At 35.4% G+C, this 25284-nt stretch overlaps 1 protein-coding gene across 4 annotated transcripts in view; it reads left to right on the top strand.

The window, feature by feature from the left end:
- Positions 1-25284, top strand: part of DIAPH2 (diaphanous related formin 2) — an 825716-nt gene that overhangs the window by 244030 nt on the left and 556402 nt on the right. For all 4 annotated transcript variants that reach the window (XM_087427460.1, XM_014795691.2, XM_087427457.1 and 1 more), the window contains 4 exons: positions 2346-2410; positions 5402-5506; positions 10505-10795; positions 12414-12528. In XM_087427460.1, coding sequence (XP_087283586.1) covers positions 2346-2410; positions 5402-5506; positions 10505-10795; positions 12414-12528 — 576 coding nt within the window. The remainder of the gene's footprint in view (positions 1-2345; positions 2411-5401; positions 5507-10504; positions 10796-12413; positions 12529-25284) is intronic.

Genomic DNA, 25284 nt, shown 5'->3' with positions numbered 1-25284 from the left:
TCTCTTTTTATCTGTCTATCTATCTATCTGTCTGTCTGTCTATCTTCTCTATCTAGCTATCTGCTGATTTTTCATAGAGCTTTATATTATGAGAATTGTTCCATGTTAACCTTCAAAATATGACTTCAAATGTCTGTATAATATTCCATTTTGTAGAATATCATAATCATCTTGACTAGTCCTTTCTTATTGTACATCTAGATTGTTTTTGGTTTTTCACAATTATAAATAAATTTGCTGTGAACTTTCTTTGTATAAATGTTTGTCTTCTTCTCCATATTTCCTTAAGATCGATTCCTATAAATGGGAGCATGAACTTTGAAAGGCCGAGTGCTTTTCAGAAAGCTTGAGCCAATTTCCCTTGCCCCAGCAGGTGATGTGACTGCTGGCGTCACTGCATATTTTTCACTGAGCTTGTTATTTCATATTTTGTTGAGAGAGTTATAAAGGACTATTTTCACATATTTGTATTGGCTTATAATCTATTATGGACCATAGTTGGCACACATAATCTACTGTTGATTTTGGCTAGCTTGTTCAATGTTCAGCAGACATTTGTTTTGTGTACCGTGTGCCAGGTGCTTATGATTGTGGACTGTGAATCAAGAGCATTGGGATGGGGATAGATGAAGGGATGAGGTGAGAGCGGATAGTCAGCATCAAAAACCCACGATGACCTCAGCCTTGTGTCATCTCTGTGATTGTGAACAAGTCTTTTAACTTCTCTAGGCTTCACTTTCCTCAACTCTAAATTCACAGAAGTCACATATGTGTGTGCTTCTTAATATTTTATGGTCAGAAAGCCTTTTTCAGTAGCTGATGAATGTTCTGGAACTTTCATTAGAACACATACACGCACATATGCATACACACAAAAATTAGCAGGTGCTTCAAGAATTTCTAGGAAATCTATGGATCTCTATTTTAAGATCACCTAGATTTGAGGAGCATAAAGTCTTTTCTGATTTCACAGATTTGTAAGTCTAGTATTTTCCATAAATCCAACGTTTCCCTGCCTAAATCTTTCCAATGCCTTTTCATTGAAATTTAAATCAAAATCATTACCAACCATTGCCAGCACAGCACAGGTCTGGCCCCTCTATGATCTCATAATTTTTCAGTTTCCTCATTAGTTGCCTTGCTCTAGACACACAGTTCTTTTTTTAAAAAAAGAAAAAACTTTACTGAGGTATATTTGGCATAAGGAAAACTACCCATATTTAAAGTATATGATTTGATAAATTTTGATATTTGTATGTACATTTAAAACTATCATCGAAGTCAAGATAATAAACATGTCTATCACCCCCTAAAGTTTTTGCATTCTCCTTTGTAGTCTCTCCTTCCCATGCATCCCCACCTCTCCCCCTCCTGAGACTGTCACTGATCTGCTTTCTCTTACTATGGATTAATTTCATCTTCTAAAATTTTTTATAAATAGAACATACAGCATGTACTGTCTTTTTGTCTGTCTTCTTTCATTCAGCATAATTCTTTTGATATTCATTCATGTTGTTGTATTGCATGTATCAATAGTTCATTATTTTTTATAACTGAGTAGTAGTCCAGCGTATGGGTGTACTGTGGTTTGTTTATATATTTACTTGATGGACATTTGGGTTCTTTCCAGTTTTTGGCTAAATAAATCTGCTATGAATATTCATATACAAATTTGGGTATAGATGTATGTTTTCATTTCTTTTGGGTAAATAAATAGGTATGGAATGGCTAGGTACAGAATAGACTGTATATGTTATAATGAGAATATTGCCTAAAAGAGGTTCTTCAGTTATTTATATTCGGGAGTGTCTGATTAGACCCAAGAATTTTGATGTTTGTTTCCTTATTTACATAATACGTCTGCCCCAGATCAGAAGTTGTTCAAGTGAAATCTTTCTTTAGGAAGCCTGAATTAATAAATGTTATTATATCTCCCCCTCTAGCCTTATTTTAAGGGTCATTTTGATTCTTAATAATTTTAAGCATAGCTTCTTTGGCACTTGCCCACCCATAATAAACTACAAAAATTTTTTTTAAAGAATTCTAAAATTGTTGAAGTTCAAAAATAATTCAATACCTTTAAAAGGATAATGAATTAGTCAAATATATTCTTGGATACTTGTTTTTGTGCCTAAACAGTACTATCATTGAATTCAGATTCAGTTAGTATGCAATAGAAAGAAAACATGGTAGTTTATGTTTTATGTGTAGTATAAGTCAATTTCTCTTTAATAGCAGTTGACATAAAAATGGTAGTCTACATAGTAGAGTTATAGGCTGGCAGCCATCTTTTTCCTAGAGATCCAACGCAATAAGTTCTAATCATTTTTGGTCAATCTTAATAGATTCTTGTGTGAACAAGGCAAAAGTTGAAGAAAGTGAACAAAAAGCAGTGGAATTTTCAAAGAAGGTAAGGCTTATAAAATATCAGCTATAATTTTTAAATTTATAATTTAATCACAACACATATTCTACCTTGTTTCTTTATGTGAGGCCTTATAAATGTTGTTTCAGTTATGTAGTACTTTATGTTTCTGGATTTAGAATAACCACAGAATATTGATTTCTTTCTTGATAAGATAAGGTTGCTATTGGTCCCTCTTCATCACCTTTAATCCATTATGAAAGAAAAACATTAGCCATATTCTATTAAAGTGGTAAATGAAATAAAATTAGGTTGCTGGAAGGATGTAGTTAGAAGAAATCAACGAAAATACATTCCCCCATTGCTTTCCTTCAGCTCTCATTGACAATACGTAGCTCCTGGGAGACCTGTGAGCTGTTTAGCTAGTGTTATCTGTGTTATGCTCTTTCAAGTCAGTGCTATTGATAGCAACAGAATGATGCAATGGTTTTTTTTCTCTCTGCTTAGACTTATCTTTGAATTTTATAATTACCATTTTTATATGATGCTGCTACTTCAGGTAGGCTTGGTGGAATTTGAAGTTCCCCTTTCTTTGTGTGTTAATGCCTTATGTAAATGCCAGCTTTATGAATATCTCAATTTTATTTAGATCTCAGATTGTCTTTTCCTTGTTTCATGAAAGATACTATAATTTTATTAGCTTCTACCGAAAGTTGCATTTTTCTGTTCTAGACGCTATGAAGCATTAGTATAGTATTTCTCTTCTGTTGGTGGCAGGGAGAAGGATTGAAGCACAAGTCTAAAAGCTCTCCAGTTTTCAGCCTTCTGACAGCAAGATAAAGTCCTTACATATTGCTGTCTCTTCAAAGTTATGACTTACCTTGGAGATTAGATAATCACTTTTGCTATCACTCCAGAAATTATAGACTATTACTGAAGTTACTTCAGGGCATCTGAAGAAATGTCTTTGCTCTTTCAGTTATAGAATAGATTTTAAGAGCTTGAGCATAAAATGTTTGTGTGAAGCTGTCATTTTTATTGGTGAACGAAAATGCACGCTTTTTGATTAATAGACCTTTATATTTCTAATGTTCTTGTTTTAAATAGCACATTTAAAATTCCCTTGGAAAATCTTAGAATCTCCTTAATTTTTCACTAGCACTGTATTAGACACCACAAGACGGAGCAAATTATGATGATCTATCTGGTAAAATTTTCTGTAGGCATATATTATGGGAAAAGGAGTCCTAAAATAGTAAAAAAGAAATTGCAGTGTTTGATGCTTTATTCTCATCACCAACATTTAGAATGAAAACATGTATGGTCTCCCAGTGGTTATCTGCATGACTTCTCTTATTCTGGGTGATTTTAAGAGGCCATATAAAGTAGTAAAAATCAAAAAAGCGGGGGGATAGCTAGAATGAGAAGCAGTAGTTGTAAGATCTGATCTTAGCTTTTCCACTAATTAGCTGTGACTTTAAGTATGCCACTTACTCTTCTTGGATCTTAGTTTCTTTGTCATTAAAAGGAGAGGACAAGTTTAGCGGGCGTGTGAGATGTCTTCCAGCTCTTGTTTCTGTGTTTCATAGTCTACGTGTATACAGATTAAGATCATTTTAAATTACAAGCAGAAACATTGTGTGCCTCTCTTCAAATGTACTAATAAACCATTTGTAGAGGAAAATTGTGAGCAGTGTGCTTGGGTAGATACCATGCTTGAGAAGCACACAGGAGAAGCTAACTTTGGGAGGGAGGACGAGAGTATAGAATCACATAAATCTTAACACGGATAGTAGTGAAGTTGAATGAAAAAGCTCCATCCTCTCAGTGAACTAGGAAACAAGGTCATTTATTGACTCTGAAGGATCTCGGATGGGTTTGAAATATAAAGAGATTAGAGATGATTTGGACCAAACTTTGTGAGACATTTTCCTGGGACTCAAGTAGAGATTAACAAAATGATTAATGAAGTAGTAGTTCAGGTTTGACCCAAACACTATTATTATCCAATTTGCTTAACCAATCTTTCTTCAGACTTGGATCTGGATGGCATTTTATAATTCCCAAAGGTCAAATCTACTATGAGGATGAATATTTATTAACAGTGAACAACTTTTTTGTTGTTCTGCAAACTTGAAAGACAATTCTAGACAGTAAGATATATCACTTTTAGAAACAGAAATACTATCATTGGAATAATGTATAGATTTCTAAAATGACTTGATGTGATATTGACAATAAAGGGCAAATGCTCTATAGCTGAACGTGAGCAGTATTCACTCTATGTATGCAGGCTTGTTTGGGACTGCTTAGAGCCCTGACTGAGGTAAGGGCTGGGCAGGATGCAGTGAATGGATATTCACCATTCAGATGGTCTCTTTGGCTTTGCATTACCGTAATTTAACCTCTCATTTTCCCTCTTATAACATTTTATACAAATGTTTTGGTTAACCATCTGAAGGAGAATGCCATCTGCCATATACCATCCTAATGTTAGATTTTGTGGAGCCCCAGTTTTTGGATGCTAAGTAATTAAGATTATAATAGAAATATTCTAATTTGTATTAATGTACATCCATTTGAGTGTTCTAAATGTGCAATCTCGTTTCAAAATTAAATATAGTTAAGAAGTTGAACTGCTTGATGGCTAATTTTTGTTTCATTTTCTAATTCAATAAACTTAAAAGTATGGGATAAAACACTAAAAAAACATGATTAATTCTAAAGCCTAACTTTCAATAACAAAACAATAAAAATGTCCATTGTATGTGAAGAGAGACTTCTCAGTCCACCCTTTTAAAAATTTGTTTTGTATATTTTTTTCCAGAAGTAAAAATTGGTTTGTTTACCTTGGGTTGGGGGCATATTTCTTCACCACAAGCAATACCCCACTCCCCATAGGGGTGCTTAATTGTCATGAAAATAATCAAGAGGTCTGATTTTCTGAGTGACTTGGGAATTCAGCAAAGCAGGAGTCACTCCACTTAGTTAATTCTCAAAACTATATTAGTACATTTATGGTGGTGTTCATTGCAGTTCGATGAAGAATTCACAGCTCGACAGGAAGCTCAAGCTGAGCTTCAAAAAAGAGAAGAAAAAATCAAAGAGCTTGAAACAGAAATCCAGCAACTTCGAACCCAGGTAATGAAAGAAGATATAGACTTTGTGTCATGTCACAGTGAGTTCGATGGTAGAAAATTATCTTGTTAGATGGAAGGAAAAATGTGACCAGAAGCAGACTTTTTGGCTGTTTCACGTTTTAGTTGAAATAACTCCGCAGATTTGATTTTCTAGGACAATAAATCATTTTAATATTTGGATAAAAATAAGGCGTTAGTTGCTTAAACTGCTTAGAATATTTTTAATGGAATATTTTATACCAGCAAAACTGTTTCTGACATGAAATTTTCATGATGATTTGAAAAATTGGATGCATAGTATTTTCTTTCAAAAAGAATGTGGAAATGCTCATTAATTTTAATTATCCCAAAAGCTTTTTGAGATCTCTCTAAATCTTGACTACCATAATTTCAAAACCTAGGAACTTTTACATTTCCGAAACCTACATTCCCTATGATGAAAAGCTCCCATATACACTTTAAATGTTAAGTATGGTGTCTAAATTTTAGAACTGATTAAGTACTCTCAACGCATTTTATGTTTTAAATGAATATTAAGAAATAGAAGATTACCTCTTAACATAGTGGATGCTCAGTAGGTGTTTCTTGATTCACTAGGTTTGTTTCCATCAGTCTACTGAAAAACGAGTTCAGAACTCACCAATGAACTCCAAATTAGCCAATGCAGTGGCCTTTTCCTACCCTTAGCCTGTTTCACTTATCTGTAATATTTGATAATTTCTTTTCACTGAACTTTTTCTCCTTTTTTGTATCATCTGACCTCCCTTTTGACATCTCTGAGAACTTAGTTTCCCTTTATGTTTTTGCCCCCCCACATGGTGACATTCCCCAATGTTCTGTCCTCTGCTCTTTTCTCTGTATCTCCTTGCACTAATATCCCATTTAGCAACATAAATTTAAATATCACTTGTTGGTAGGTGTCAAGTCTCCGGAGTTTGTCGTATATTTCCAGCTCTTGATTAGCTCTCCCCATATTGAAATCAAACCCGTTATTTGTAGTCACTCTCTTTCCTCAAACCAGGTTGGCCTCCATTCTTGTTTAAATTTTACCACCAATTTTTTTGATAGTAAAGCTGGAATTTCTTTGCCTTTTCCCTGCCCCACCACCTGACAAATTAAGCTGGTCACTGTTTTATGTCAGTTCTTTCTCCGACTCTTTTTTCCCTTGCATCAAAACCCAGAATCCTCCAGGGCCACTCTCTCATTACCTCCTGCCTGGAATATTACAATTATTTCCTAACTTTTCCCCCTGCCTGTAGTCTCTTCCTCCTCAAATTTATCCTTTATGTCTGTGGCAAATTAATCTTCTTAAAACACTGCCCTGATTATTGTCACTCTGGGCTTTAATATGTTCAGTGGTTGCCCGTTGCATTCAGGATTAAATAAAAATCTGCTTACCAGGAATTTGAAGGCCTTCTATCCTGGGCTCCTTTATCTCATCTCCCCTTTGCAGCCTGGTCCCTGACTGCTACCCTAACTGCAGCCTCTGTTGCAGTTAAGTCACCTTTTCTCCCTTCACATTTAGAATTTACTGTCTCCACACTTTTCCTTCTGCCGGCATTTCTCAGACATTAGTTACAGACATGCTAATAGGTTTGTCATGAGGAAAACATTCTGTGGTCCAATAAATTTGGTACAATAAATTTACTCTTGGATATTCACAATATTCATTAGCATATTAAAGGGTCTGAGATGTGCTACATTGAAGAAACTTGTCTAATTCTTTTTCGTACAGCTTTCCCAAACTCATTTACCACAGAACCTTTTATCTCAGACCACCTATGAACATCTCCTGGAAAATAGTGTTTTCATGGAACTTAGTTGAGAAATGCTAAATTATGTTATTCTCTGTCAGAAATGCCCTCCCTTGCTCATATGTGCCTACGAAATAATCCTTTAAGGATAGGCTCAGTAAGACATGCTTTGGAAAGCTTCGCCAAAAACTTGGTTAGGGAATTTCTCTGAACTTCTATATCACTTTTGTAGACCACTCATATCGTATTTGTGTGCCTGCTTTATTTCTTCCACTTGTGCATAAGCACCTTGAGGACAATGTCTTTACTTATTATTCTTATTCAAGGCCCTGCTGCACCTACCATTTAGTCCTTTAGTGAGTAGTTGGTTATTTATTATTAAATTAACTGATCTGTAAAAGTGCAGAGTCACACAGTCCTTTCTAGTGCACACAAAATTGTGTCAAATATTAAATTATTCATTTGCCATATTCAATTCTCAATACTCTATTGTAGCTAATTTAATTTTTCTATCCCTAATTGTTCATGGGAGGGAAGAAAAGGGCTCATATGATTTGATTTTTAAAGGCTGGTGGCATTTAATATAAATGTTTGAGATTCTTTATAAAATTTGTAAAATATGTATTTAACTTGAGTAAAATCTTATGTTAAAGTAATAGCATTTTTTATGGTTGCACAAGTTTCATATCATAAATATGATCTAGGGCCGGCCCTGTGGCTTAGCGGTTAAGTGCGCACGCTCCGCTGCTGGCGGCCCGGGTTTGGATCCCCGGCGCGCACCAACCCACCGCTTCTCTCCGGCCATGCTGAGGCTGCGTCCCACATACAACAACTAGAAGGATGTGCAGCTATGACATACAACTATCTACTGGGGCTTTGGGGGGAAAAATAAATAAATAAAATCTTTAAAAAATAAAAAAAATAAATATGATCTAATAGAGGCAAAATTTGATGTTTACAAACACGTATTACTTTAACTTTGCTGTCTATTAATAAAAAGTGGGATATACATTTTAACTTTAAAATTATTCAACAAATCCATTTATATACAAAACTTGTAGGGTAAATTACTAATTTCCTGAACTTTTCAGGAAAATTATTTTAATTTTCCCCAGAATTTATTTGGTTTCCATCAGATTGTTTTCTATAATTTTGTTGCAGTAAAAATAAAATTAAAGGAATTTTGCATATTGCAATTTATTTATTTATTTATTTATTTTTGTGAGGAAGATCAGCCCTGAGCTAACATCTGCCAATCCTCCTCCTTTTGCTGACGAAGACTGGCCCTGGGCTAACATCCGTGCCCATCTTCCTCCACTTTATATGGGACGCCGCCCCAGCATGGCTTGCCAAGCGGCCTGGGATGCGAACTGGCGCACCCCGGGCCGCTGCAGCAGAACTCGAGCACCTAACCGCTTGCGCCACCAGGCTGGCCCCAGAGTTTTGCATATTTTAATCCCATCTTTAATTCTTTCCAGTCTCAGGAGAGGATTGCATTCCAGGAGAGGATTGTCATTTGCAAAGTATATAAACACTTTTGATGCATATATATGTGTATATATATATGTATACACACACACACACAAACATTCAGATATGTGAATAAAATATTTGGGCAGGCACACTGAATATTATGAGAAACATTTCCATGATCTTATCTACTTAGGATTGCTAATTTTTAATATTCTGATAAATAGACCAGTTCTTTAAATTGATTTTCCAAAAATATGCTTCAATTTATTTATTTTCTAAAGATATTTCTAAGTTTTGTTCGCACTATTAAGTAGTCCAAGTAGGAAATTCATATTAGTAAAGATAAGAAGACTTTCTCCCCAAATAAAAATAACACTACACCAAGAAATTTCATTAGTTTTAAGCCATTCATTCAGTTAATCTAATATCATATCTTGATTACAAAAGACATCCGTTCAGTGGTAGGAGTTTCTTAGGAATGTTTATAATATAATAAACAACTTTGCTTTTATATTCATTTATTTAGGAAAGTGACCCATTGTGATCAGTAATGGTTTAAAAAAACAAGTACAGATTAATCATCAAAAAAGTAGACAATATGGAATGCTGTGTTCTCCTTCATCTGTCATCCATTATCTAGAGAATGAGCTTGAAGTTACTTTCTTGTAGTAGAAATAAGTTATACTCTCCTCATAATCCAATCTGTGTAAATAATTCCCCTCATGGCAAATGACCCCATTCGTGAGGAGGCAGTCTGCTAAGGTGGCAAGAGGACTGCATTAGGTATGAGAAGAACCATATTCAAATCTTGATCACATTTCAGACTATGTGAGCTTTTGTTAGTCATCTAACTTTTGCAGTTCAGGTTCCTAATCTATAAGTGGTGAGATATAGGTGAGAGAAAAATACCCTACTTAGGGGCTGGCCCGGTGGCGTAGCGGTTAAGTGCGTGCGCTCCACTGCAGCGGCCCTTGGTTTGGATCCCTGGAGTGCACTGGCGCACTGCTCTTCAATGCCATGCTGTGGCGGTGTCCCATATAAAGTGGAGGAAGATGGGCATGGATGTTAGCCTAGGGCCAGTCTTCCTCAGCAAAAAAAAAAAAAAGAAAAGAAAAAGAAAAAAGGGAGGATTGGCAGATGTTAGCTCAGGACTGATCTTCCTCACACACACACACACACACACACACACACACACACACAAAATATGCTACCTACATTACATGGTTATAATAAGGATGAAAAGAAATAATAGATATAAACACATTGATAAACATATTACTGTGCAAATGGATGTTATTTAGTATTATTACTGGTATTAGAAGACAGCTAAGTGACTGGGGCTGCGAGGCACACTCTTTGTGTATAGCCAATTGGCCCCAAGGGAATCAAATCTATGACCTGGTATTAATTATCCCATATTCAAACCAACCAGTCTAACAGGCCCAAACCATATAGCACTTCTTCTTTGCATGTATTTATAATGAAAGATAATTTTTCATTATTTTGGAGGAGTGTTTCACAAAATCTTTGAGGATGCCAACTTTCCTGGCATTAGTGTGTTAGCAGAAGTAGTCATTGTCCCAAGTTTATAATGCTCATCAAAAATCTATGTAAGTCTTTTTCATGTACTGTTAAGCCCTTAGACATTGCTAAATTAAATAAAGTGTATACGTGTAATCTTAAATAAATAAACCACAAATGTCTACTGATAAGTTTTCTTTGTTGCTATGTTTTACTGTAAGCGTTTACTCGTTGGATTATTTATATTTCAGGGACCTGGACTCTCAGGTTCAGCAGGAATTCCAGACCCCCCTCCTCCTCCACCTGTGTTGTCAGGTGTGGGGCCACCTCCACCCCCACCTCCACCAGCACCACCTCTGCTCAAAGGAGTTCTCCCTCCTCCTCCACCTCCTTTACCTGGTGTACCACAGCCACCCTCTTTGTTGGGGGGACCTCCTCCACCACCTCCTCCCCCAGGAGCACTACTTGATCTGCCGTATGGAATGAAGCAGAAAAAAATATATAAACCTGAGGTGTCCATGAAGAGAATCAACTGGTCAAAGGTAATCCTATGACTGAAGTTTTTTGGTTTTGTCTAGCCGGAGATGATTATTAATATGTGAATAACTGTATTGCTACATACGTGTGTTATGTAATGTTTGAGAACATGACTGCTGACTCTTTTGCTTTCCTTTGTGAGTTCACCATCTTATGTTCATCTTTTAGTCTAGTACCTAGAGAATTGGAAAGTCCACTGATAATTTGAAATTAATGTAGAAGGCAAAAGGAAAATCAAAGTGAAATTGGTGTTAGAGAGTAATATACAAAATATATCACCGAATGAAAAATAATTTTGATTCTTTTGCCATTGTTAACTTTAAGTACTATAACATTCTTAAATATAATCTTTTTTTATTATTGAGCCTTTTCATCTTGGTTATTTTTGTTCTTAGAGAATGATGTTTTTTTAGTTTTAAGCTTTCAGATAGTGTTAAATAAGTGACAGGATTCAATAGTGACATAAGCTAATTGTTTTTTGATATGATGTATGAAAGTTTTTTCTTTTGAGTGTTATTTTGCTTTATTACTGTCAAATAATATGTCTTGTGAAAAGCTTATTATCAAGATTGACACAGTCTCCATTCACTAGGAACTAATCCTCTAATGAAAATACAATTACCCAGACCACCATTTGGGGAAATGACTTATCCAAGAACATACTTACAGTGATATTTGACAGTATCTACATAGTAAATTGGTTTGACCAGAATAATGGTTAAATCAATTTTAAAGTTAAGCATATAATTATGCTTTGTTCATAAGAGTAAATATGGTGTAAATGGTTTGTGAAGAAAAGTTATTTTTTTTAGGTACAATCCACCAAACTGTAAGATCCAGAAGCTGTTGGCCCAGTTATCTATGTGTTTAAATGTAATGATAATGTTAATTTAGCAGTTAAGTGCACAGTGTAATGGTACTTACATATCACAAAGCATCATGATGTACTGGAAAATCAGCAGTTCTAATCTTGGGTTTCAGTGTAGTAGGTACGAACGCAATTCTCTGGAGCTGCACTGCCTGGGTTTAAATTCCATCTTTGCCGTTTACTGGCTTGGGCAGCCACTTAACCTTTCTGGGGCTCAGTTTCCTCATCTTTAACATGGAGATAATAATAGGTCATCCTTCAAAGGATTATTGTGAAGATTAGATTAGATGAGTTAATATATGGGAATCACTTAAAACAGTACCCAAACATAGTAGGAGATATGTGAGTGTCAGTTATTATGGTTATTGCCTTCAACCTAGTCAGTGAACATGAGGAGTTTACTTTTCTGAATCTCAGTTTCCTTATTTTTAAAAATCCAGGAGCAAGAAGAATATGTATGAGTTGGAGGAGGGATTTACTAAATTATTTTTAAGAATCCTTCCGGTACAAGGTTTTTTAAAATATAGTTTGCTATATGGCCTATTGCTATCAGGTGCCTTTTCTGTACACCAGTAGAATTCTGTGACTTTCCCAATAAACATTTACTTAAAAAGTGTTATTTTTTATAGATCCTAAAGTTGATTTAGTAGGTAGATGAATAAAGGGAATGTGATTCAACCTTGGTGACAGTGAATTCTCTGAAAAATTAAATACGAAGTTAATTTAGAAACTTATCTTTGTTATTTTTGTTTCAGATTGAACCCAGAGAATTATCTGAGAACTGTGTCTGGTTAAAAGTTAAGGAGGACAAGTTTGAAAATCCAGATCTCTTTGCAAAATTGGCACTGAATTTTGCTACCCAACTAAAAGGTACATTTTATTTTTTTAAATGTAAATTTCTTACTCTGATATATTGAATTCATTGCTTTGCTAAAAATTTCTAGTAATTTATGCACGTGTAATCCTTCCACGCTGGACAGAGTCAAACAAATAGATTATGTTTTACCCAGCAACTAAAGAAGGATTGCTCTTTTTCCTTTTAGTTTTCTTTTGTATAAATATTATTATTCACCTGAAAATATGAGTTTTATTTTTATAGTTTAATACCTGGATTATATCCCTCTATTATAAAGTTATCATTTTTACTGAGAAGCAAAGGAGATGAATTTGTTGATTCACCTTGTAAGAGAAAATAATGTAACAGAATACTAATGGCTCAAAAATTTTCATGAAATTGGAGTAAGATTGGTGCCATAGTGTTTAAATAGTCTTTAACATTGGTACTACTTATTAATTTGGTTTCCTAGGAAATTTTATAGTTTTTTCTGTAAGCAGATTTTCTGGAATAATATCAAAATCTAGTACCTAATAAGTGTATTTTACTGATTTGATAATAGAGTGCTTTGTTTATGATTAGATCCTTAACCTCTTGTGAATTTCACACATCATTTTGATACTATATAGGTAACTTCTCAATCTCATCATTAATTACTGTGAATTTTTGGTATTTTATTTTAACATTACTATTTTACTAATTATTGTAGAATTGATAGTTCAGTTAAGCATAAGATTTTTTCAGTCTGAATGAGTCTTTACAGCTAAGAAATTGATACATTCCATACTCTCACGCCCTTGGAATTAGCACCTTTACCATTCATTTGTCTGATTTGTCACAACATGCCGTAGAATGTGAGAATGTGAATTCTGGAAGATTCAGAGAGAGAGAGAGAGGTGAAAATTATTCCTTTTCAGCCCTTCTATTCTATCTTGCACACCAGAGGTGCTTGTGCTGTATTTGTTGTTCCTTGTAGATTGAAGTTGACACACACACACACACACACACACACACACACACACACAAATCTGGGGTGATGAGATTATTCTGAAGAATTTTGACAATTTAAAAAATTCCTGCCATTAGTTTTTTATTTTCCTTCTTATTTGCTGTGGTAGACTTCACATTTAAAGGGTTCTTCAATTACTCCAGAGACTATTTGTTATAATTACTTTTTTAAATTGAAGAAGTGAAACATGCTTATATCAAGGTATTCATATAGTTAAAAAAAGTCATGATAAACATATTCCTTTAATCCCAGACTTACAGCTTCTTTTGCAGAGAAAACCACTCTTACTTGTATTTCTCGCATTGCTTCCTAGAAATAGTCTATGCCTCTAGAAGAAGATGCGTATTTATCGTGTTTTGTTTTTTACGTCTTGCTGTTTTCACTTTATGTACTTGGGTATTATTCCATAATAGCTTGTGTTTATCTACTGTGTTCTTTTTACATAGTGCATGGAATTCTGTGGTATGGGCCTATCTTAATTTATTTAACCAATCCTCCATTAATGGATATTTAGATTAGTTTCAGTCTTGCTGTTTCAAGCAATGCTGCAGTGAACATGTATCTACATATACTTTTGTGCACCTAGAATCTATCTGTAGAATAAATTCTAGAAGCAAAATTCCTGGATAAAATGCTGTGAATGTTTGTAATTTTGATAGATGTTACCAAATTGCCTTCCAAAGAGTTTGTGTCCCTTTATAGTGCCACTTAAAATATAAATGAGTATCTGTTTCCTTACAACCTTTGCCCATCTCAGAGGTGAAAATGGTAGATCATCCATGTTATAATTTTTACTTCTTAAATTAGGAGTGAAGTTGAGCAGCATGTCTTTTCTTCATAGGCAATTTTAATTTCTTTTTCTGTGAAATTCTCCCTCCAGTTCTTTGAGCATTTTGTATCAAGTGGTTGCTCTTTTCCTTATTGATATATTTGTTTTGAGTCCCACAAGAATCATAGGTTTCATAAAATTTTTTTTTAAAGATTTTATTTATTTATTTATTTTCCCCCCAAAGCCCCAGTAGATAGTTGTATGTCATAGCTGCACATCCTTCTAGTTGCTGTATGTGGGACACGGCCTCAGCATGGCTGGAGAAGCGGTGCATCGGTATGCCCCCAGGATCCGAACCCAGGCCGCCAGCACAGGAGCGCGCGCACTTAACCGCTAAACCACGGGGCCAGCCCGGTTTCATAAAATTTTAGAGTTAGTCTGGACTTTAGAAGTGATGAAGTCCAGAATGTCTCTTTTACAAATGAAGGAAATGAAGTTTTGAGAGAAAGAAGTAAGTATAAAACCCATTAGAGAGCTTCTAAAGGTAGTGTGCTATAGTGGGAAAAGCCAGAGGAAATGGAGTCACACATATTTGCGTTCCAGCTGTGATACTTGTAACCTCTGAGACAGAATTCTTTCATCCATAAAATGAGTAGACTAATGTTTACCTAGTAGTGTTGTGAGAATTAAATAAGGTTATATATTTAAAGCACCCAGCACAGTGCTTGGTATAACCGGCACTTAATAAATATTAATTCTCCTTTCCCTTTCGTTTAACATGATGCTGTGTGTATGTGTGTGTTTTCTTTTAGTTATTGACACTTAATACAACTGTTAATTCAGCAAGAGAATTTCCTGCTCTTCTGAGCAGCACTTGGTAGAGCCAATCAGTTACAATAGAAGCAGTTCTTCCTGCGGCTGCTAAAACCTAATCAAGCCAAAATAAAACTAAATGAAAATCATATAAAGGCTCTCATGTACTCACTGCTGAGAATACTGTATTTCCATTCCTCTTAACTCTGATTCTCTGAATTTTTTATATGATACTACTTCTACTATCTTTTTTTTTTTTTTTTAAAGATTTTATTTATTTTATTTTTCCCCCCAAAGCCCCAGCGGATAGTTGTATGTCGTAGCTGCACATCCTTCTAGTTGCTGTATGTGGGACTCGGCCTCAGGATGAATGGAGAAGCGGTGCCTCGATGCGCACCCGGGATCCGAACCCGGGCCACCAGCATCGCAGCGCGCGCACTTAACCACCAAGCCACAGGGCCGGCCCATACTTCTACTATCTTAATTTTTATACTGGAGTACGAATCAGAGCACCATCAGTACCATTACTTTTACTAAGATTTACTTCTGAAGGGACATTTAAAGGAACAATTAAGCATCATTGCATATTCCAGACATGCATAATATAGCCAAAACAAATTTTAATGATACAAAACTGCCACTTGTTTTAATAACACTTAATAACTATCGATTGGCTTTACTGTAACAGCTGAAGTTCCTTGTCACTTGCAGTGCCTTGATTCATAATTTGATCAATAGGTGGCAGGATCAGTAAGAAATCAGCAGGAGGCTCTGGCTCCAGTGAACCTGAACCCTGCTGCCCTAGCTTTCTGAGCTCCAGGGCACGGCTTTCTGCTGCTGTTTGCTGCTCACTTAGGTGCATTCCAGAAGGAGCAGCTCATTGTTTCTAAGACCTATTTTCAAAGCCCTTAGACCCAGTGTTCCAAAACCGCTGAGAAATTCCTCCTACTGCAGGGGGTTTCCAGAGCTCCTGTCTCTGTTCTCCCTAAATGCTTTGTAAAGCATTACTGGTCTATGTTTTAAGAAAATGTTTAACATGGGAGTTTAAAGTTTCTTCGGTTTGCTAAACAGAAAGAAGTTTTAAAATATACTAGTTCTGATACCTATACTAATTTATTTATTTATTTATTTATTTATTTTATTTTATTTTTGGTGAGGAAGATTGGCCCTGAGCTAACACCTGTTGCCAGTCTTCTTTTTGTTTGAGGAAGCCTGGCCCTGAGCTAACATCTGTGCACATCTTCCTCTATTTTTTTTTGTGGGGCACCACCACAGCATGGCTTGATGAGTGGTGTAGGTCCTCGCCTGGGATCCGAACCTGTGAACCCTGGGCCGCTGAAGTGGAGCAAGCCAAACTTAACCAATGCGCCACTGGGCTGGCCCCACCTGTAATATTTAAATGTGCAAATATTTATTATGTGCAAGTACCATCAAATTATACTTTCTATTTGAATTACTTATTCTTAGAGTTTTAGAGAAAATTATTTTTAATTTTCTATTCTAAACCAAATTATTTCTATTTTGGGAGAGAATGGATCTCTCACTTCATTTAGTTTATATTTGTAGAGTACCCACTATGTGCAAGATACTATACTAAATTAGAGAGAGAGAAATGAATAAGATCTTTTCCCTGCACCAGGGAACTCATCATCTAGTGAGGGAGAGAGGAAGAGGTACACTACATTTAGTCAAGTTATATTAAATGTTAGCACAGATATTTTTAAAAAGCCATAGGAGCAGAAAATGGAAATAGTTGATTTTGAGTAGGGCAAATGGAGATCCCAGAGGTGATATAATTTGAGCTGGGCCTTGAAATTTAAGTGGAATTTCAATAGAAGAAGAAAGAAAGAAAACATTCTAGGCAGAGAGCATCATTAGCAAAGTATGGTTGGGAGAGTGAAGTGCATACTGTGTTGAAAGCACGGCGTGTGGGGTTGGGACTTTTGGGTGAAGGTGGTAAGGTGAACTTTACACTGAGGAAATGGGCTTTTGTTCTTTAAGCCTTAGGGGCACAATAATTTGATGATTAACCACTGAGCAGGCCTTTGCCAGATAGATAGGTGATGGGAATTCACAGATAGGTTATGGAACATTGATTGTGAACATATACCAGTAGCCTAGGCAAGATATGATGGTATCCTGACCAGTGCGAATTCTTAAGCTTAATCTCTAGGGTCTCTTCTAGTTCCCCATTCCTGTGTTTCCACGCTTATAATATTTAGGTTCTTCTTATAAGCCATAATGATGCTGTATGGCAAAATATATCTCAGAATGTTTTCTGGATTAATGAAAAAAATATATATATGTTAGAGGCAGCTGGAAAAGACCCTATTAGTACTTTTGAATATACGTATGTGTAACTGTTGGAATTTGTAAATGTGTTTTATTTATTATTGGATTTGATGATATTTGGGGATATATAAACATCAAGGCTTCAATAATAGTGTTATTTTCCTTAAAAATCTATAGTAATTATTGATAGCAGTGATATTATGTAGAAATTAAAGTAATGATGGTTAATATTAACTAAACTTGAAATAATAATAAAATATGTAGGTTATAACTGCTAATCCTAATTAGAATTTCTAGGGTTCTCTAGAGGTTTCAAGAAGAACAAAGATAGTGTGTGTGGAAATTGTAAGCAATTTCTTTGGTTTTAATGTTGCTTGGAGGAAATATAAGAAATAAACATGAGGTTAATAAAATTTAGCTTCTTCAATAATATATTTCTGTAGTGCAGTTTGGCTTTAATAATAACAGAAAATTGAGGTGTTATAAATATTTCAAATGCATATAAATGTCATTTTGCAATGCTTGAAATATTGGGCATAGCTTCAAAATTATGGCGGAACCGGGTTTGAAGATATATTTATGTAAAAGTACTTTTCCTCTGGCATCATATTTTAAATTGTGTTTCTTAGTCTTAAAATCAGCAGGCTGCTTTTGAAGATACCCACCCTTGTTTGGTTGCTTAATACAGTCTTCTATATTTGGTGAAGCAATGAAAAAACAAGAGTGGTAAAATTGAATTCATCTCTGTCTTTATAATATAGAAATTCTTGGAATTGACTTGAAAATAATGAGATGTCAATCTCAGAGTGCACACCCCCTATAAGATAGTGCTAAAGTGTCCTAAGAGACCTGGTGTCCCAACAAATAATTTGTCATCTTAATGACACAATATGCATGCTCTATTGTGTTAGCTTTAGTACATAAAGGAACAAACCGAGAAGGCTTACCCCTTTCGGGCAGCCAAGTAAAAGTCATACATAGCTGTATATAATTTCATCATTTTTACTATATCTAAATTCTTTGGACTTCTATATGTAAACTAACTGATCATCTTTGTCTATCACCTTACCAAAGCCTTTTTATTATGAACATTTTAAGTATTTTAACTTATGGTGACACATGTATACATTTCCAATTGGCATATGTTAGCATTGAACAATCACCTCCTTTCTGTAGAAGAGGGAAAAAGGAATTTGTGAGCCAGAGATACATGCCATTGTTGAATTATAAGAGTCACTAATTGTAAGGAGAAATTGAGACAGTGTATCTTCAGCCTTCTGAATGAGTAGGCTTCAGAATGGCTCTATCTTTACATATTGGTGATAGTATGGTGATTGTACGACTTCTGCTACTAACACCATCACTACTAATAACAATAATAATAGCAATCATAATAATAACATTAATAGCAATAATAGCACATTTGTTAAGCACTTACTGTAGCCCAAGAGCTTCGCTAAGCATTTAAAAAAATTTACGTCTCATTTACTCCTCACACCAACCCTAGATACTATGATTATTGTTTTATAGGTGAAGGAACTGAGGTTTTGGGAGATTAAGCAGTAGGTCTTTTTCACATAGCTAGTAAGTGGCAAAGCTCAGGTTTGAACCCAGGTTTGTTCTTAATCACTTCCCTATGCTGTAACAATGACTTAATGGCTTTTATGCCCTTAGTAATTTGTGCGTTTTGTTGCATAGTTAACTGATCCCTTTTTAATGCTATAGTCTGACATATATTATCTTGTGAAATGTGTAAGCCTATTATCCTGGCACCGAAGACAGTTCTTTAGAGCTTAAACCAAAGCTCGGAAGTTGTACCTTCATGGAAGGGAATAAGACTATTTTTTCTATGACTAAGATTTTTTACGCATTTTCTGCATAGAATCTATCATTTGTAAAGCATTGCTATGACTTGGGATCTGTCTCTTCTAATAATGAATGAAGTAATGTGGTCTTCATGTCACTAGGCATTTGGTAAGGGTATATTAATATACATGGAATACATAAAATAATGAAATCAGTTTTTTACGGGGCTCCTTTGAGGTTAGCTTCATAACATTATAGACACCTTGTGTTATTTTAATATGACACTCTTTAGCTATGAGTTAGTGAGACTGTCTCTCTTGTTTCAGAAATTTTTGCTGATAAACGTATTGATTAGGCACAATAACAGGCGTTTAGTTGATAGCATTTACAATTCACACAGATACGCATTCACATTTAGAATCATTTTTTAGCTAAATTAGTTTTATTTTGGCAAATAGAAATTATTCACATTGAAATCCAGTGGAAATTTTTAACACAACTATATAAAACCACAAAGGGGTATGTTTTGTTCCAACTGTCTATTGATGGCAATTAAACCAGTTCTAGAGTATATGTTGCACGATATAAGTAAGAATAAGAGGTTTATCTGATTTTTTAAAGAAATATTTAATTTAGAGAAGTTCATATCTGGTAGCTTTTCTAAGGCATTGTTTATAACTAATCCCTTTAGTCAATTAGGCCTTGTTGGTGACAGTAAATTTAATTCTTTCTTTTCAGTAGGTTATTCAGTATTATCTGGTTGTTACTTAGTTTTCCCTAATCCTAAACTATGCCTTTTGGTATTATTATTATTATCATTATTATAATTTTCATTCATGTCATTATTTTTACTTTTTTTGTTTTGCTTTTTTTAATTAGTTTTTTTTCAGTTTTATTGTGATATAATTGACATATAATGTATAAGTTTAGGGTGTACAGTATAATCATTTGATATACGTACATATTGCAAAGTGATGACTACAGTAAGTTTAGTTAACATCTATCACTTCACATAGTTACAGATTTTTTTTGTATGTGTGATGTGAACTTTTAAGATTTACTCTCTTAGCAACTTTAAAATGTGCAGGACGGTATTGTTAGCTATAGTCATCATGGTCTATATTGCATCACCAGAGCTTATTTATCTAATAACTAGAGGTTTGTACCTTTTCACCACCTCCACTCAATTCCCCCAATCCCCACCTCTTACCTCTGGCAACCACCAATCTCATCTCTGTTTCTATGAGTATATCATTATTTTAAAACAATGTTTAACGACTTATAAGATAGGTGTGTCAATTGAGTGAGCTGAATTTTTTTATTAGATCCCCTCCAGATACTATATGGGAGATGACCCAAGAAATCCAAAATTATAACTTAAGAATATCAGTTCCATTTTAACACATGCTTCTAGGAATACAATTGCACTTGAAAATAGGTTCATGTTTTTGTGCATGACTATCATGTTGAAAGAATTTTAACTTTTTTTTTTTTTTTTTGCTGAGGAAGGTTCACCCTGAGTTAACATCTGTTGCCAATCTCCCTCTTTTTGCTCGAGGAGGATTTGCCCTGAGCTAACATCTGTGCCAGTCTTCCTTTATTTTGTATGTGGGTCGCTGCCACAGCATGGCTGCCAATGAGTGGTATATGTCTGCGCCTGGCAACCAAACCCGGGCTGCCAAAGTGGGGTGCACCAAACTTTACCACTAGGCCAAGAATTTTAACTTTTAATTTTATTGTTGTAGATGATGTTACTTACCTATAGCCACATAACAAATTATCCCAAAATTTAGCAGCTTAAAAGAACACACATTTATTTTCTCACAGTTTCAGGATTCTTGGCACAGCTGGGCTGAGTCCTCTGCCTCAAGGTCCCTCACCAGGCTGCACGTGAGGTGTTATCAGGGTTCTGGTCTTATCTAAAGGCTTGAGTGGGAAATGATTTGTTTTTAAGCCCACTCATGTGATTTTTGACAGCATTCAGTTTCTCCAGGGCTATCGGACTGAGGGTTTCCATTCTTGTTTGCTGCTTGTTATCCAGTTGCTGCCCTTAGTTCCCTGTTTCATGGGCCTCTCAGTAGGGTGGCTCACAAAAGGCAGTTTGCTTCATCAAAGAGTACATGCCAAGAAGGAGTGAAGAGAGAATGAAAGCAAAAAGGAAGTCAGTCATCTTTAGAAGCAATTAACTAGGTCCAGCCCTCACACACACGTGGGGAGGGGATTTCTCAAGGGCAGAAATACTAGGAGGCAGGGAACATTGGTAGCCATTTCAGAAGCTGCCTCCCACACAGATATATACAATTTGATTTCTCAATAATTACAAGTGCTATGACATCTCTCTCGTTGATGACTTCAACAGAATCCTAACTGGTCTATCTGCCTTCAGTCCTGTTTCCTTGTGATCAGTTTTCTACAACCTGATCAGAATTGTCTTTAAAGTGTAAATTATCATGGCACACCCATGCTTGGAACGTTTCACTGACTACACATTGTCTTCATGGGGACATCTAAACTCCTCCTCAGGCGTTTCAAGGTCATTTATCTCTTTATTTCCCCTAAATTGTCCTTAGACTGACTTCTTTTGTTCCTGGAACAAAGACACTTAACAAGACTTTGCAACTTTTCTGTGAACACACCTTCACTAGTTCTTCATTTAGCCTCTGTTTAGATGACAATTCCATCAGAATGCGGTCTTCACAATATATTATACAGGCACACCTCGTTTTATTGTGCTTTGCTTTATTGTGCTTTGCTGATTTTGCATTTTTTACAAATTGAAGGTTTGTGGCAACCCTGTGCCAAGCAAGTCTATTGGTGCCATTTTTCCAACATTTGCTCACTTCACGTCTCATTTTGGTAATTCTCACAATATTTCAAATGTTTTCATTATTATTACATTTGTTATGGTGATCTGTGATCAGTGATCTTTGATGTTACTATTGTAATTATTTTGGGGTGCCATGAACTGTGCCCATAGAAGATGGCGAACTTAATCGATAAATGTGTGTTTTTTGACTGCTCTACCGACTGGCCGTTACCTGTCTGTCTCCCTCTCCTTGGGCCTCCCTATTCCTTAGACACACTAATATTGAAATTAGGCCAATTAATAGCCCTACAATGGCCTCTAAGTGTTCAAGTGAGGTTAAGAGTCCCTCACTTTAGATGAAAAGCTAGAAATGATCAAGCCTAGTGAGGAAGACATGTCGAAAGCCAAGATAGGGTGAAAGCTAGGCCTGTTGTGCCAACCAGTTAGCCACGTTGTGAATGCAAAGGAAAAGTTCTTGAAGGAAATTAAAAGTGAACCACCAGTGAACACACAAATTATAGGAAAGTGAAACAGTCTTATTGCTGATATGGAGAAAATTTTAGTGGTCTGGATAGAAGATCAAACCAGCCACAACATTCCATTAAGCCAAAGCCCAATCTAGAGCAAGGCCCCAACTCTCTTCAATTCTATGAAGGCTGAGAGAGGTGAGGAAGCTACAGAAGAAAAACTTGAAACCAGCAGAGGTTGGTTCATGAGGTTTAAGGAAAGAAGCCATCTCCATAACATAAAGTGCAAGGTGAAGCAGCAAGTGCTGATGTAGAAGTTGCAGCAAGTTATCCAGATGTAGCTAAGATAATTAACGAAGGTGGCTACTCTAAACAACAGATTTTAATGTAGACCAAACAGCCTTCTATTGGAAGAAGATGCCATTTAGGACTTTCATAGCTAGAGGGGAGAAGTCAATGCCTGGCTTCAAAGCTTCAAAGAACAGGTTGACTCTTGTTAAGGGCTAATGCAGCTGGTGACTTTAAGTTGAAGCCAATGCTCCTTTATTATTGCAAAAATCCTAGGGCCCTTAAGAATTATGCTAAATCTACTCTGCCTGTGCTCTATAAAGGGAACAACAAAGCCTGACTAACAGGGCGTTTATTTACAACATAGCTTACTGTATATTTTATGCTCACTGTTGAAACCTACTGCTCAGAAAAAAAAGATTCCTTTCAAAATATTACTGCTCATTGATAATATACTTGGTCACCTAAGAGCTTTGATGGATATATACAATGAGATTAGTGTTGTTTTCATGCCTGCTAACACAACATCCATTCTGTAGCCCATGGATCAAGAAGTAATTTCGACTTTCAAGTCATATTATTTAAGAGTTACATTTCATAAGGCTATCGCTGCCATAGATCGTGATTCCTCTGATGGATCTGGGCAAAGTAAATTGAAAACTTTCTGGAAAGGATTCACCATTCTAGATGCCATTAAGAACATTCATGATTCATGGGAAGAGGTCAAAATGTCAACATTAACAGGAATTTGGAAGAAGTTGATTTCAACCCTCATGGACTTCACTGGAGGAAGTAACTGCAGATGTGGTGGACACAGCAAGAGAACTAGAATTAGAAGCGGAGCCTGAAGATGTAACTAAATTACTGCAATTTCTTGATAAAACTTTAAGGGATGAGGAGTTTCTTCTTATGGATGAGCAGAGAAAGTGGTTTCTTGAGGTAGAATCTACTCCTGGTGAAGAGGCTGTGAAGATTGTTGAAATGACAACAAAGGGTTTAGACTGTTACATAAACTTAGTTGATAAAGCAGCAACAGTGTTTGTGAGGATTGACTCCAATTTTGAAAGAAGTTCCACAGTGGGCAAAATGCTATCAAACAGCATCACGTGCTACAGAGAAATCATTCATGAAAGGAAGAGTCAATCGATGTGGCAAACTTCACTGTTGTCTTATTTTAAGAAATTGCCACAGCCACCCCAGCCTTCAGCAACCACCACCCTAATCAGTCAGCAGCCATGAACAGTGAGGCGAGACCCTCCACCAGCAAAAAGGTTATGACTTGGCGAAGGCTCAGATGATGGGTAGTATTTTTTAGCAACGAAATATTTTTTAATTAAGGCGTGTACATTGTTTTTTTAGACATAATGCTATTGCACACTTAATAGACTACATTATAGTGCAAACCTAGCTTTTATATGCACTAGGAAACCAAAAAATCTGTGTGACTCACTTTTTTGCAACATTCAGTTTATCGCAGTGGTCTGGAACTCAACTCCCAATATCTCCGAGGCATGCCTGTAATTGTCTTTACTCATTTGTATCCTCCATTAAACATGGAACTTCTTGCAGGCAGGAAGAAGTATTTCCATTATGTTTACTATTGTTTCCCAGCATGTACCACAGCTTCTGGCAAGTTTATATGTGTTTGGTGAACACACAAATGAATTACAGTTATATATATTTAGTTTCATAGTACCAAGGCAAATAAAATAAAGTATAAAGAAAGTATGGGTGCTAGCCCAGAATTTATGAATATAATAGGAACTGTGTGTGTATTTAATAGTTCATTTGTTTATATATATGTAATTTATAAAAATGTATATTTGTTATTTATATTTATATTGTATATTATAATATATATTAATATATATATATATAGATATAAATCTTTCTCTTGAAAATCTTTCTTACAACTGATTAAATACCAGAAGTCTACATAACTGAGTCTTGCTGTGGTTGTTTGTTAATGTTAATTTGCCCATTTAAGTTTCTATCATTTAGTAATTTATTCAAGTGTTTATGTATATATGTATAGTTTTGTCCTACCACAAGTTTTCTTTAAAATTTTCAAATGTGAAAGCTAGATTTTTTTCCATAGTAGCTTATGGCGTAGCCTATGGTTGATTTAGTCAATAAAGTTTTAAAATTTAGGGTTGGTCCACTTAAACACGACTTGAGTGTGCAGAAGTAAATGTCTGTTTCCTGATTCATTGTTTGACCTGAAGGAAACCATTTAATTTCACATTGTCTCTATTTAAACAACTATAAAAGAGCATAATGATCAGTAAAATAGAAAGCCCATCAACAGGAGTTTTGTGAGTATGAAGATAAATATATATCACAGGCTCATAGCAAAACTGACAATTTTAACAATTACAAGTGTTAAGATTTGTTGTGCGCTTACTATATGCCAGGTACTTTGTTAAGTGTTTTACATGGATTAATTCATTTAATTTTGTCATCACTGCTACGCTGTAGGTACTATTGTTGTAGCCATTTTGCAGATGAGCAAAGTGGAGCTGGAAATTAAGCTCAGGCAGG

This window comes from Ceratotherium simum, chromosome X (assembly GCF_057802395.1).
Source record: "Ceratotherium simum simum isolate JZ-2026a chromosome X, ASM5780239v1, whole genome shotgun sequence".
Taxonomy (NCBI): domain Eukaryota; kingdom Metazoa; phylum Chordata; class Mammalia; order Perissodactyla; family Rhinocerotidae; genus Ceratotherium; species Ceratotherium simum.
Note: the sequence above shows the minus strand (reverse complement) of the source record. Positions and strands in the feature narration are given on the sequence as shown.